The sequence below is a fragment of the Oncorhynchus keta genome, chromosome 25, assembly GCF_023373465.1.
Source record: "Oncorhynchus keta strain PuntledgeMale-10-30-2019 chromosome 25, Oket_V2, whole genome shotgun sequence".
In the NCBI taxonomy this organism is placed as follows: domain Eukaryota; kingdom Metazoa; phylum Chordata; class Actinopteri; order Salmoniformes; family Salmonidae; genus Oncorhynchus; species Oncorhynchus keta.
In genome coordinates this window covers 47,381,462-47,394,186 of record NC_068445.1, presented here as the reverse complement: position 1 = coordinate 47,394,186, position 12,725 = coordinate 47,381,462, and the positions used below count along the sequence as shown (strand labels likewise).

The window sequence follows — 12,725 nt, the reverse complement described above, 5'->3', positions numbered from 1 at the left end:
TATATAGTGCACTACTTTATACTACAGCCCTATTCCCTATATAGTGCACTACTTTATACTACAGCCCTATTCCCTATATAGTGCACTACTTTATACTACAGCCCTATTCCCTATATAGTGCACTACTTTATACTACAGCCCTATTCCCTATATAGTGCACTACTTTATACTACAGCCCTATTCCCTATATAGTGTACTACTTTATACTACAGCCCTATTCCCTATATAGTTCACTACTTTATACTACAGCCCTATTCCTTATATAGTGCACTACTTTATACTACAGCCCTATTCCCTATATAGTGCACGACTTTATACTACAGCCCTATTCCCTATATAGTGCACTACTTTATACTACAGCCCTATTCCCTATATAGTGCACAACTTTATGCTACAGCCCTATTCCCTATATAGTGCACAACTTTATGCTACAGCCCTATTCCCTATATAGTGCACTACTTTATGCTACAGCCCTTGTATAAAGAGCATTTGGAAAGAATTCAGACCCCTTGACTTTTTCAATTTGTTGTTATGTTACAGGCTTGTTCTAAAATGTATCAATCTACACACAATACCCCATAATGACATCACAATACCTCATAATGACATCACAATACCTCATAATGACATCACAATACCCCATAATGACATCACAATACCCCATAATGACATCACAATACCCCATAATGACATCACAATACCCCATAATGACATCACAATACCCCATAATGACATCACAATACCCCATAATGACATCACAATACCCCATAATGACATCACAATACCCCATAATGACATCACAATACCTCATAATGACATCACAATACCCCATAATGACATCACAATACCCCATAATGACATCACAATACCCCATAATGACATCACAATACCCCATAATGACATCACAATACCCCATAATGACATCACAATACCTCATAATGACATCACAATACCCCATAATGACATCACAATACCCCATAATGGCATCACAATACCCCATAATGACATCACAATACCCCATAATGACATCACAATACCCCATAATGACATCACAATACCTCATAATGACATCACAATACCCCATAATGACATCACAATACCCCATAATGACATCACAATACCCCATAATGACATCACAATACCCCATAATGATATCACAATTCCCCATAATGACATCACAATACCCCATAATGACATCACAATACCCCATAATGACATCACAATACCCCATGACAAAGCAAAAAAACAGTTTTTTAGAACATTTTCCAAATCTATTACAAAAGTGAAATATCACATTTGCTGAAGTATTCAGACCCTTTACTCTGCACTTTGTTGAGGCACCTTTGGCAGCGATTACATCTTAGAGTCTTCTTGGGTATGATTACGTCATCATGGTAACCAACCATATTTAAAATATGTTGAATTTGTACCTGTGAAACAACGTCAGACCTTCAACGTTATATCCACTATCAGAAAAATGTCAATAAACTGGGCCGCATCTCCTACTAGACAGTTAATCTGCCTAGACCAACTATTCTTTGGTCTCCCATCCAGGGTTAAAACAAGCCCAGCTCTGCGTAGCTTTGATATTTGTAAATTGCCTAAGAAATGGTATGTTGGATTCACAACTCCAACCATAGTTAAAGAATAGGATTAAGCCAGTAGCTCAGGTGAAACTGTCCAAGCATTAGATACATCTGTTTTAAATGTTGACATTTGGTTTGTCCAACCATTAGATACATCTGTTTTAAACGTTGACATTTGGTTTGTCCAAGCATTAGATACATCTGTTTTAAATGTTGACATTTGGTTCCGTTGTCAACCAAACAATTCAATATTACTTTTGCAATCCAATAATTGGTCAAAGTTTAATGCTATTTTACAAACTAATGTAACAGTATTTATTCATGGCCTCATTTTGAGGTTACTATACGTTTCTTCAATCATAAAACATGTTCAAGATAGACGGCAAAGGTCGCAGGTCTGTACAAATCTTCACATATTCTATAATAATCTGACCAACAGCATATATTTTTTTATGTAATTTCACCTGCAATCCAGGTCATTTGACTGTTAGAAATTCAACAACCTTCTGGCTGTCTTTTTGAGTAGGTGGATAAAAGTTTCAAATCTCATTGATCAACGTCTCAACCAAAAATTAGCCACATTTCCACGTTGAAATGATCGGATGTGCCCAGTGGGATGCTCCATTTCCACTCCAGCTCTAAGAAAAAAGTCATTTGTCATGTAGTTGTAGTCTTGTTGAAACGGGCCGAGGAGTCAAACTGGTTCGTCTTCTGGTCTTATTGAAACGGGCCGAGGAGTCAAACTGGTTCGTCTTCTGGTCTTGTTGAAACGGGCCGAGGAGTCAAACTGGTTCATGTCTTCTGGTCTTGTTGAAACGGGTCGAGGAGTCAAACTGGTTCATGTCTTCTGGTCTTGTTGAAACGGGCCGAGGAGTCAAACTGGTTCATGTCTTCTGGTCTTGTTGAAACGGGCCGAGGAGTCAAACTGGTTCATGTCTTCTGGTCTTGTTGAAACGGGTCGAGGAGTCAAACTGGTTCATGTCTTCTGGTCTTGTTGAAACGGGCCGAGGAGTCAAACTGGTTCATGTCTTCTGGTCTTGTTGAAACGGGCCGAGGAGTCAAACTGGTTCATGTCTTCTGGTCTTGTTGAAACGGGCCGAGGAGTCAAACTGGTTCATGTCTTCTGGTCTTGTTGAAACGGGCCGAGGAGTCAAACTGGTTCATGTCTTCTGGTCTTGTAGGTACAGGTTTCTGTACAGCACTTTGAGATATCAGCTGATGTACGAAGGGCTATATAAATACATTTGATTTGATTTGATCTGGTTGAAACTGGTTGAGGTATAACACTGGTTCATGTCTTCTGGTCTTGTTGAAACGGGTTGAGGTATATCACTGGTTCATGTCTTCTAGTCTTGTTGAAACTGGTTGAGGTATAACACTGGTTCATGTCTTCTGGTCTTGTTGAAACGGGTTGAGGTATATCACTGGTTCATGTCTTCTGGTCTTGTTGAAACTGGTTGAGGTATAACACTGGTTCATGTCTTCTGGTCTTGTTGAAACGGGTTGAGGTATATCACTGGTTCATGTCTTCTGGTCTTGTTGAAACTGGTTGAGGTATATCACTGGTTCATGTCTTCTGGTCTTGTTGAAACTGGTTGAGGTATATCACTGGTTCATGTCTTCTGGTCTTGTTGAAACTGGTTGAGGTATATCACTGGTTCATGTCTTCTGGTCTTGTTGAAACTGGTTGAGGTATATCACTGGTTCATGTCTTCTGGTCTTGTTGAAACTGGTTGAGGTATATCACTGGTTCATGTCTTCTGGTCTTGTTGAAACTGGTTGAGAGTATAACACTGGTTCATGTCTTCTGGTCTTGTTGAAACTGGTTGAGAGTATAACACTGGTTCATGTCTTCTAGTCTTGTTGAAACTGGTTGAGGTATAACACTGGTTCATGTCTTCTAGTCTTGTTGAAACTGGTTGAGGTATATCACTGGTTCATGTCTTCTGGTCTTGTTGAAACTGGTTGAGGTATATCACTGGTTCATGTCTTCTGGTCTTGTTGAAACGGGTTGAGGTATAACACTGGTTCATGTCTTCTGGTCTTATTGAAACGGGTCGAGGAGTCAAACTGGTTCATGTCTTCTGGTCTTGTTGAAACTGGTTGAGGTATAACACTGGTTCATGTCTTCTAGTCTTGTTGAAACTGGTTGAGGTATAACACTGGTTCATGTCTTCTGGTCTTGTTGAAACTGGTTGAGGTATAACACTGGTTCCTTCATGTTGATCTCTTCCAGTTGTTATCATGTGTGCGGGAGCTGACATCGTCCGAGACATCATGCTAGCTGCTCATCGACGGAGGCTCACTAATGGCAGCTACATCTTCTTCAACATCGAACTCTTCAACTCCACATCTTATGGTAACACTACTCCCAGCCCTACATATACACTGTACCAAAATATAAATGCAACTAATTAAAGTGTTGGTCCCATGTTTCATAAGCTGGACATAAATCTATGTTCCATACGCAAAACAAATCAAATTCTGTGCACAATATTGTTTACATCCCTGTTAGTGAGTATTTCTAATTTGCCAAGATAATCCATTCACCTGACAGGTGTGTCAAATCAAGAAGTTGATAAAACAGCATGATTGTTACACAGGTGCACCTTGTGCTGGGGACAGAAAAAAGGCCATGCTCTTTGCTTGACATCATGGGAAAACCAAAGAAATCAGCCAAGACCTCAGAACATTTTTTTTTGTAGACCTTCACAAGTCTGGTTCATCCTTTGGGAGAAATTTCCAAACACCTGAAGGTACCACATTCATCTGTACAAACAATAGTACACAAGTATAAACACCATGGGACCACGTAGCCGTCATACCGCTCAGGAAGGAGACACGTTCTGTCTCCTAGAGATGAACGTACTTTGGTGTGAAAAGTGCAAATCAATCCCAGAACAACAGCAAAGGACCTTGTGAAGATGCTGGAGGAAACAGGTACAAAAGTATCTATATCCACAGTAAAATGAGTCCCATATTGACATAACCTGAAAGGCCGCTCAGCAAGGAAGAAGCCACTGCTCCAAAACCGCCATTAAAAAGCCAGACTACGGTTTGCAACTGCACATGGGGACAAAGATCGTACTTTTGGAAAAACGTCCTCTGATCTGATGAAACAAAAATAGAACTGTTTGGCCATAATGACCATCGTTATGTTTGGAGGAACAAGGGGGAGGCTTGCAAGCCGAATAACACCATCCCAACCGTGAAGCACGGGGTGGCAGCATCATGTTGTGTTTTTTTTTTGCTGCAGGAGGGACTGGTGCACTTCACAAAATATATGGCTGCACGAGGAGGAAAATTTTGTGGATATGTTGAAGCAACATCTCAAGACATCAGTCAGGAAGTTAAAACTCGGTCGCAAATGGGTCTTCCAAATGGACAATGACCCTAAGCATACTTCCAAAGTTGTGGCAAAATGGCTTTACGGACAACAAAGTCAAGGTATTGGAGTGGCCATCACAAAGCCCTGACCTCAATCCTATAGAACATTTGTGGGCAGAACTGAAAAAGCATGTGCGAGCAAGGAGGCCTACAAACCTGACTCAGTTACACCAGCTCTGTTAGGAGGAATGGGACAAAATTCACCCAACTTATTGTGTGAATCTTGTGGAAGGCAACCTCAAACATTTGACCCAAGTTAAACAATTTAAAGGCAATGCTACCAAATACTATTTGAGTGTATGTAAACTTCTGACCCACTGGGAACGTGATGAAAGAAACAAAACCTGAAAAAAATCATTCTCTCTACTATTATTCTGACATTTCAAAATGAAGTGGTGATCCTAACTGACCTAAAACAGGGAATTTTTGCTTGGATTAAAGGTCAGGAATTGTGGAAAAACTGAGTTTAAATGTATTTGGCTAAGGTGACTTCAGCTGTACACAGTGATGGTGGGGTGGCAGGTAGCCTAGCGGTAGCTAGGTGGCAGGTAGCCTAGCGGTAGCTAGGTGGTAGGTAGCCTAGCGGTAGCTAGGTGGTAGGTAGCCTAGCGGTAGCTAGGTGGTAGGTAGCCTAGCGGTAGCTAGGTGGCAGGTAGCCTAGCGGTAGCTAGGTGGCAGGTAGCCTAGCGGTAGCTAGGTGGTAGGTAGCCTAGAGCGTTGGGTCAATAATCAAAAGGTTTGCTGGTTCAAATTCCTGAGCTGATACAATGTACATCTGTAGGTCCAGACCTGCATACCATGTACATCTGCAGGTCCAGACCTGCATACCATGTACATCTGTAGGTCCAGACCTGCATACCATATACATCTGCAGGTCCAGACCTGCATACCATATACATCTGCAGGTCCAGACCTGCATACCATATACATCTGTAGGTCCAGACCTGCATACCATATACATCTGCAGGTCCAGACCTGCATACCATGTACATCTGTAGGTCCAGACCTGCATACCATATACATCTGCAGGTCCAGACCTGCATACCATATACATCTGCAGGTCCAGACCTGCATACCATATACATCTGTAGGTCCAGACCTGCATACCATATACATCTGTAGGTCCAGACCTGCATACCATATACATCTGTAGGTCCAGACCTGCATACCATATACATCAAATCAAATCAAATGTATTTATATAGCGTACATCAGTACATCAGCTGATATCTCAAAGTGCTGTACAGAAACCCAGCCTAAAACCCCAAACAGCAAGCAATGTAGAAGCGGTGTAGAAGCACGATGGCTAGGAAAAACTCCCTAGAAAGGCCAAAACCTAGGAAGCAACCTAGAGATGAACCAGGCTATGTGGGGTGGCCAGTCCTCTTCTGGCGGTGCCGGGTGGAGATCATAACAAAACATGGCCAAGATGTTCAAATGTTCATAAATGACCAGCAGGGTCAAATATCTCTAGGTCCAGTGTCGCACTACATGGTGACAGACATTAGTAGATAAACATTTCAACATGTTAGCAATTTCACCACTTTTTTCTCTCTCCTCGTATGGTCTCCTAGGCAACGGCTCGTGGAAGCGAGGGGATAAGCACGACAGTGAGGCGCGACAAGCGTACTCTGCCCTCAACACAGTCACGCTGCTCCGGACGGTCAAACCAGAGTTTGAGAACTTCTCTCTGGAGGTCAAGAGGTCCATTCAGAAGGCTGGCCTACCGGACTGTGACGACTGTGACAACGTACGTAAGTCTACCCTGCCCCGTGTGGCTCCGATGGTAGAGCGTGGTGCTTGGTGCAACGCCAGGGTCACTACTGTATGTCTGCAAAAATGTGAAAAGAAGATGGAGCGAAACCCTCAGTGAAGACTGTGACTGTGTCCGGAAAATAGTTTTAGCGAATGGCAGGCCGAATGGCAGGCCACAACAGTTAGCCAAGAGTCTTGATCAGCCAAATTGATTGCCGTTTATTGAGGTGATCAACGTTTATTGAGGTGATCAACTGAATTGATTGCTGTTTATGAGGTGAGAGACATGGCAAGTGGCAGCTTGGTCCTGGAGCTGTAGAAAATCATATTTTGATCGACATGCCGTTGACTGACTTTTCTTTCGCTTTCTTAGTTGATATTTTGTCTTGTTGAGGACAGTCCTAATGTGTGGTTTTGTTGAGGACAGTCCTAATGTGTTGTCTTGTTGAGGACAGTCCTAATGTGTTGTCTTGTTGAGGACAGTCCTAATGTGTTGTCTTGTTGAGGACAGTCCTAATGTGTTGTCTTGTGAGGACAGTCCTAGCATGTTGTCTTGTTGAGGACAGTCCTAGCATGTTGTCTTGTTGAGGACAGTTCTAATGTGTTGTCTTGTTGAGGACAGTCCTAATGTGTTGTCTAGTTGAGGACAGTTCTAATGTGTTGTCATGTTGAGGACAGTCCTAATGTGTTGTCTTGTTGAGGACAGTCCTAGCATGTTGTCTTGTGTTGGGGACAGTCCTAGCATGTTGTCTTGTTGAGGACAGTCCTAATGTGTTGTCTTGTTGAGGACAGTCCTAATGTGTTCTCTTGTTGAGGACAGTCCTAAAGTGTTGTCTTGTTGAGGACAGTCCTAATGTGTTGTCTTGTTGAGGACAGTCCTAGCATGTTGTCTTGTTGAGGACAGTCCTAATGTGTTGTCTTGTGAGGACAGTCCTAGCATGTTGTCTTGTTGAGGACAGTCCTAGCATGTTGTCTTGTTGAGGACAGTTCTAATGTGTTGTCTTGTTGAGGACAGTCCTAATGTGTTGTCTAGTTGAGGACAGTTCTAATGTGTTGTCATGTTGAGGACAGTCCTAATGTGTTGTCTTGTTGAGGACAGTCCTAATGTGTTGTCTTGTTGAGGACAGTCCTAATGTGTTGTCTTGTTGAGGACAGTCCTAATGTGTTGTCTTGTTGAGGACAGTCCTAATGTGTTGTCTTGTTGAGGACAGTCCTAATGTGTTGTCTTGTTGAGGACAGTCCTAATGTGTTGTCTTGTTGAGGACAGTCCTAATGTGTTGTCTTGTTGAGGACAGTCCTAATGTGTTGTCTTGTTGAGGACAGTCCTAATGTGTTGTCTTGTTGAGGACAGTCCTAGCATGTTGTCTTGTTGAGGACAGTCCTAATGTGTTGTCTTGTTGAGGACAGTCCTAGCATGTTGTCTTGTTGAGGACAGTCCTAGCATGTTGTCTTGTTGAGGACAGTTCTAATGTTGTCTTGTTGAGGACAGTCCTAGCATGTTGTCTTGTTGAGGACAGTTCTAATGTGTTGTCTTGTTGAGGACAGTCCTAATGTGTTGTCTAGTTGAGGACAGTCCTAATGTGTTGTCATGTTGAGGACAGTTCTAATGTGTTGTCTTGTTGAGGACAGTCCTAGCATGTTGTCTTGTTGAGGACAGTCCTAATGTGTTGTCTTGTTGAGGACAGTCCTAATGTGTTGTCTTGTTGAGGACAGTCCTAGCATGTTGTCTTGTTGAGGACAGTCCTAATGTGTCCTAATTGTCTTGTTGAGGACAGTCCTAGCATGTTGTCTTGTTCAGGACAGTCCTAATGTGTTGTCTTGTTGAGGACAGTCCTAATGTGTTGTCTTGTTGAGGACAGTCCTAACGTGTGGTCTTGTTGAGGACAGTCCTAGCATGTTGTCTTGTTGAGGACAGTTCTAATGTGTTGTCTTGTTGAGGACAGTCCTAATGTGTTGTCTAGTTGAGGACAGTTCTAATGTGTTGTCTTGTTGAGGACAGTCCTAATGTGTTGTCTTGTTGAGGACAGTCCTAGCATGTTGTCTTGTGTTGGGGACAGTCCTAGCATGTTGTCTTGTTGAGGACAGTCCTAATGTGTTGTCTTGTTGAGGACAGTTCTAATGTGTTGTCTTGTTGAGGACAGTCCTAGCATGTTGTCTTGTTGAGGACAGTTCTAATGTGTTGTCTTGTTGAGGACAGTCCTAGCATGCTGTCTTGTTGAGGACAGTCCTAATGTGTTGTCTTGTTGAGGACAGTCCTAATGTGTTGTCTTGTTGAGGACAGTCCTAAAGTGTTGTCTTGTTGAGGACAGTCCTGATGTGTTGTCTTGTTGAGGACAGTCCTAGCATGTTGTCTTGTTGAGGACAGTCCTAATGTGTTGTCTTGTTGAGGACAGTTCTAATGTGTTGTCTTGTTGTCTTGTTGAGGACAGTCCTAGCATGTTGTCTTGTTGAGGACTGTCCTAGTTGTTGTCTTGTTGAGGACAAACATGCTCAATGGCTGACATATCTGGTGAGTATGCAGGTCATGGAAGAACTTTGACATTCTCAGCTGCCAGGGAAGAACTGGGACATTTTCAGTTTTCAGGAATTGCAACATGGTCTCATGCTGAAACATGAAGCGATGGTGGTGGATGAATGGCACGACAATGGGCCTCAGGATCTCATCATGGTATCTCTGTGCATTCAAATTGCCATCGATAAAATGCAATTGTGTTCGTTGCCCGTAGCTTATGCCTGCCCCATACCATAACCCCACAGCCGCCATGGGGCACTCTGTTCACAACGTTGGAATCAGCAAACCACTCGCCCACACAATGCGAAACACATGATCTGCAGTTGTGAGGTCGGTTGGACAGACTGCCGATTTCTCTAAAACAATGTTGGAGGCGGCTAATGGTAGAGAAATTAACAATACATTCTCTGGCAACAGCTTTGGTGGATCTTCCTGTAGTCAGCATGTCAATCGCACTCTGTGGCATTGAGACATCTGTGGCATTTTAGAGTGGCCTTTTATTGTCCCCAACACAAGGTGCACCTGTGTAATGATCATGCTGTTTAATCAGCTTCTTGATATGCCACACCTGTCAGGTGGACTTTTTGTTGTTCCCACTCTTCATACACAACTCCAGTTGAGGTTTAGGTCTTAGACAATGTTTTGAACCAAATACAAATGCTTTTCATTTTAGATGTATACTGAACTAATATATAAACGCAACAATTAAAGTGTTGGTCATTATCTTGGCAAAGGAGAAATACTCACTCTCAGGGATGTAAACATATTGCGCACTAATTTGGAGAGAAATAAGCTTTTTTTTGTGCGTATGGAACATTTCTGGTATCTTTTATTTCAGCTCATGGAACAACACTTTAAATGTTGCGTTTTATATTTTGGTTCAGTTTACATCTGAAACGAAAAGCATTCTAATTGGTTCAAAACATTCTCTAAGACATAAACCTCAACATTAAGAGTGGGCCCATAGAAAAAGTAGAGGAAGCTTAAGCTCTTACTGTAGGTATAATATCGGACGGTCAATTATCATGTTCAAGTCATATTGACAAAGTCGTTGTGAAGATGGGGAAGGGTATGTCTGTCATAATAAGAAAAAGCTCAGTTTTTGACACAGATCAACTGTACTAATGTTTCAGGCTCTGGTCTTGTCCCCATCTTGATTACCGTCTGGAAATAGGGTCAGGTGCAGCATAGAAAGACCTAGAAAAGCTACAGCTGGCTCAAACCAGAGCAGCACGCCTCGCCCTTAACTGCACATATAGAGCTAACATCAACATGCTTTCCTGGTTGAGGGATTAACGGCTTCTCTTCTAGTTGTTATTAGAAATAGCAGTGTTATTAAAACACCTCAGACATCCATGCCTACAACATGGGTCTCTCAGACAGACAGGCAGACAGACAGAGACAGGCAGGCAGGCAGGCAGGCAGGCACAGACAGACAGACAGACAGACAGACAGACAGACGTCTAGTCTTAGTGGACATTATGAAATGACTCCTCCCTCAGAGAGAGAGAGAGAGAAAAAGACATCCTATTGAAATCTCTACAGTTGAAAGGCGGAGCCTCTTGCCAGAAAGCCTAATCTCAGTGGATTTCCATATCCCCAATATTTCTATCCAATCACAACCAGTAGGTGGGTGTGTTGCGTTAGAGCTCTGTTATTACATTCACTAACATGACATACAGTACGTTATACAAAGGACCAGGGCTGAATGATTTGTTTTGCGTCAGGAATGAAAACATGAATGGGTCTTACCCCTAAACGTCCAGAAGAGATGAATTTCCAAACACATTCATCGTTTTGGTTTGGAACGTTACTTCACTGTCTGGCCGTTGTTCTCGGAGCTCAAATAAAATATTTACAAGAGGACATTCTTACTGACCTTGTCGTGCGAGAAGCGCTCAAAGCAAATCCTGTTCCAATGAATCAAACCTTCAACTACTATAGTAGGAAGATAGACCTATCTATGCCATCAAAGAGTATATTGAAAAGGAATCTATGACGTAGCCATACAGAATGAAAGATGGTGTATTGTAGATTCTAGAGGCCATTCTGAGACTGTTGCTGTCAAATGATTCATCTGTAGATTCTAGAGGCCATTCTGAGACTGTTGCTGTCAAATGATTCATCTGTAGAATCTAGAGGCCATTCTGAGACTGTTGCTGTCAAATGATTAATCTGTAGATTCTAGAGGCCATTCTGAGGCAGGCAGACAGAGAGACAGACAGGTAGACAGACAGACAGGTAGACAGACAGACAGGCGGCAGGCAGAGAGACAGGCAGACAGGCGGCAGGCAGAGAGACAGGCAGCAGACAGACAGACAGAGAGAGAGAGAGACAGACAGACAGAGAGAGAGAGAGACAGACAGGTGACAGGCAGAGAGACAGACAGCAGACAGACAGACAGAGAGAGAGAGAGAGAGAGAGAGAGAGACAGACAGACAGGTGACAGGCAGACAGACAGTCCTGTCTTGTTCATTCACCGCATGGATTTTGTGATGCTTCAGCAGTGTGTGTGCATGCATGTGCTTATGTCTCTGCACGTGCTTATGTTTGTGTTCTTGCACGTGCATGTGTGTCAAACATCTAATGTGCGTCATGAAGAGGCAGGCTGTCAGGTCTGTGCTTGAAGCAACCCCCCCCATCCTCAGAGCCAACATTAGTTTGAAGTAATTAGATATATTAACAGAAACTTTGTCATTCCTGACAGCCAGATTGTTAGAGCACATTATAATCGTACCTCCAAGCTGTCGACTTGCGTCAAAGGAGTGAATAGCATTCGTCCCTTCAAACGATTTGCCAGGGGCTGCATGTGCGTGTCACAGAGGGCTGGGGCATCGACTGGGGAAACAATCAGGAACATTTCAGATCTGCTTTGAATGTTATTCCTCAAATGTATTTAATCTTTATTTAAACCAGGAAGTGCCATTATTAAGAAGCAAGACATGGTCAAGCAGGCAATAGAAGACCATGAATAATACATTAGTAAATGGACAGAGTGGAACCCCCTGCGAATCCCAGTACATTTCACTAGGCCCCCAGCGAATCCCAGTACACTTCGCTATGCCCCCAGCAAATACCAGCACACTTCACTAGGCCCCCAGCGAATCCCAGTACACTTCACTAGGCCCCCAGCGAATACCAGCACACTTCACTAGGCCCCCAGCGAATCCCAGTACACTTCACTAGGCCCCCAGCGAATCCCAGTACACTTCACGAGGCCCCCAGCGAATCCCAGTACACTTCACGAGGCCTCCAGTGAATCCCAGTACACTTCAATAGGCCTCCAGTGAATCCCAGTACACTTCGCTATGCCTCCTGCGAATCCCGGTACACTTCGCTAGGCCCCCAGCGAATCCCAGTACACTTCAATAGGCCTCCTGCGAATCCCGGTACACTTCACTAGGCCCCCAGCGAATCGCAGGACATTTCACTATGCCCCCAGCGAATCCCAGTACACTTCGCTAGGCCCCCAGCGAATCCCAGTA

At 43.2% G+C, this 12,725-nt stretch overlaps 1 protein-coding gene across 50 annotated transcripts in view; it reads left to right on the top strand.

Annotated features, from left to right (window-relative positions):
• LOC118380717 (atrial natriuretic peptide receptor 3-like) overlaps window positions 1-12,725 on the top strand; it is an 84,107-nt gene that overhangs the window by 24,667 nt on the left and 46,715 nt on the right. For all 50 annotated transcript variants that reach the window (XM_052479800.1, XM_052479786.1, XM_052479784.1 and 47 more), the window contains exons 2-3: window positions 3,823-3,945; window positions 6,548-6,723. In XM_052479800.1, coding sequence (XP_052335760.1) covers window positions 3,823-3,945; window positions 6,548-6,723 — 299 coding nt within the window. The remainder of the gene's footprint in view (window positions 1-3,822; window positions 3,946-6,547; window positions 6,724-12,725) is intronic.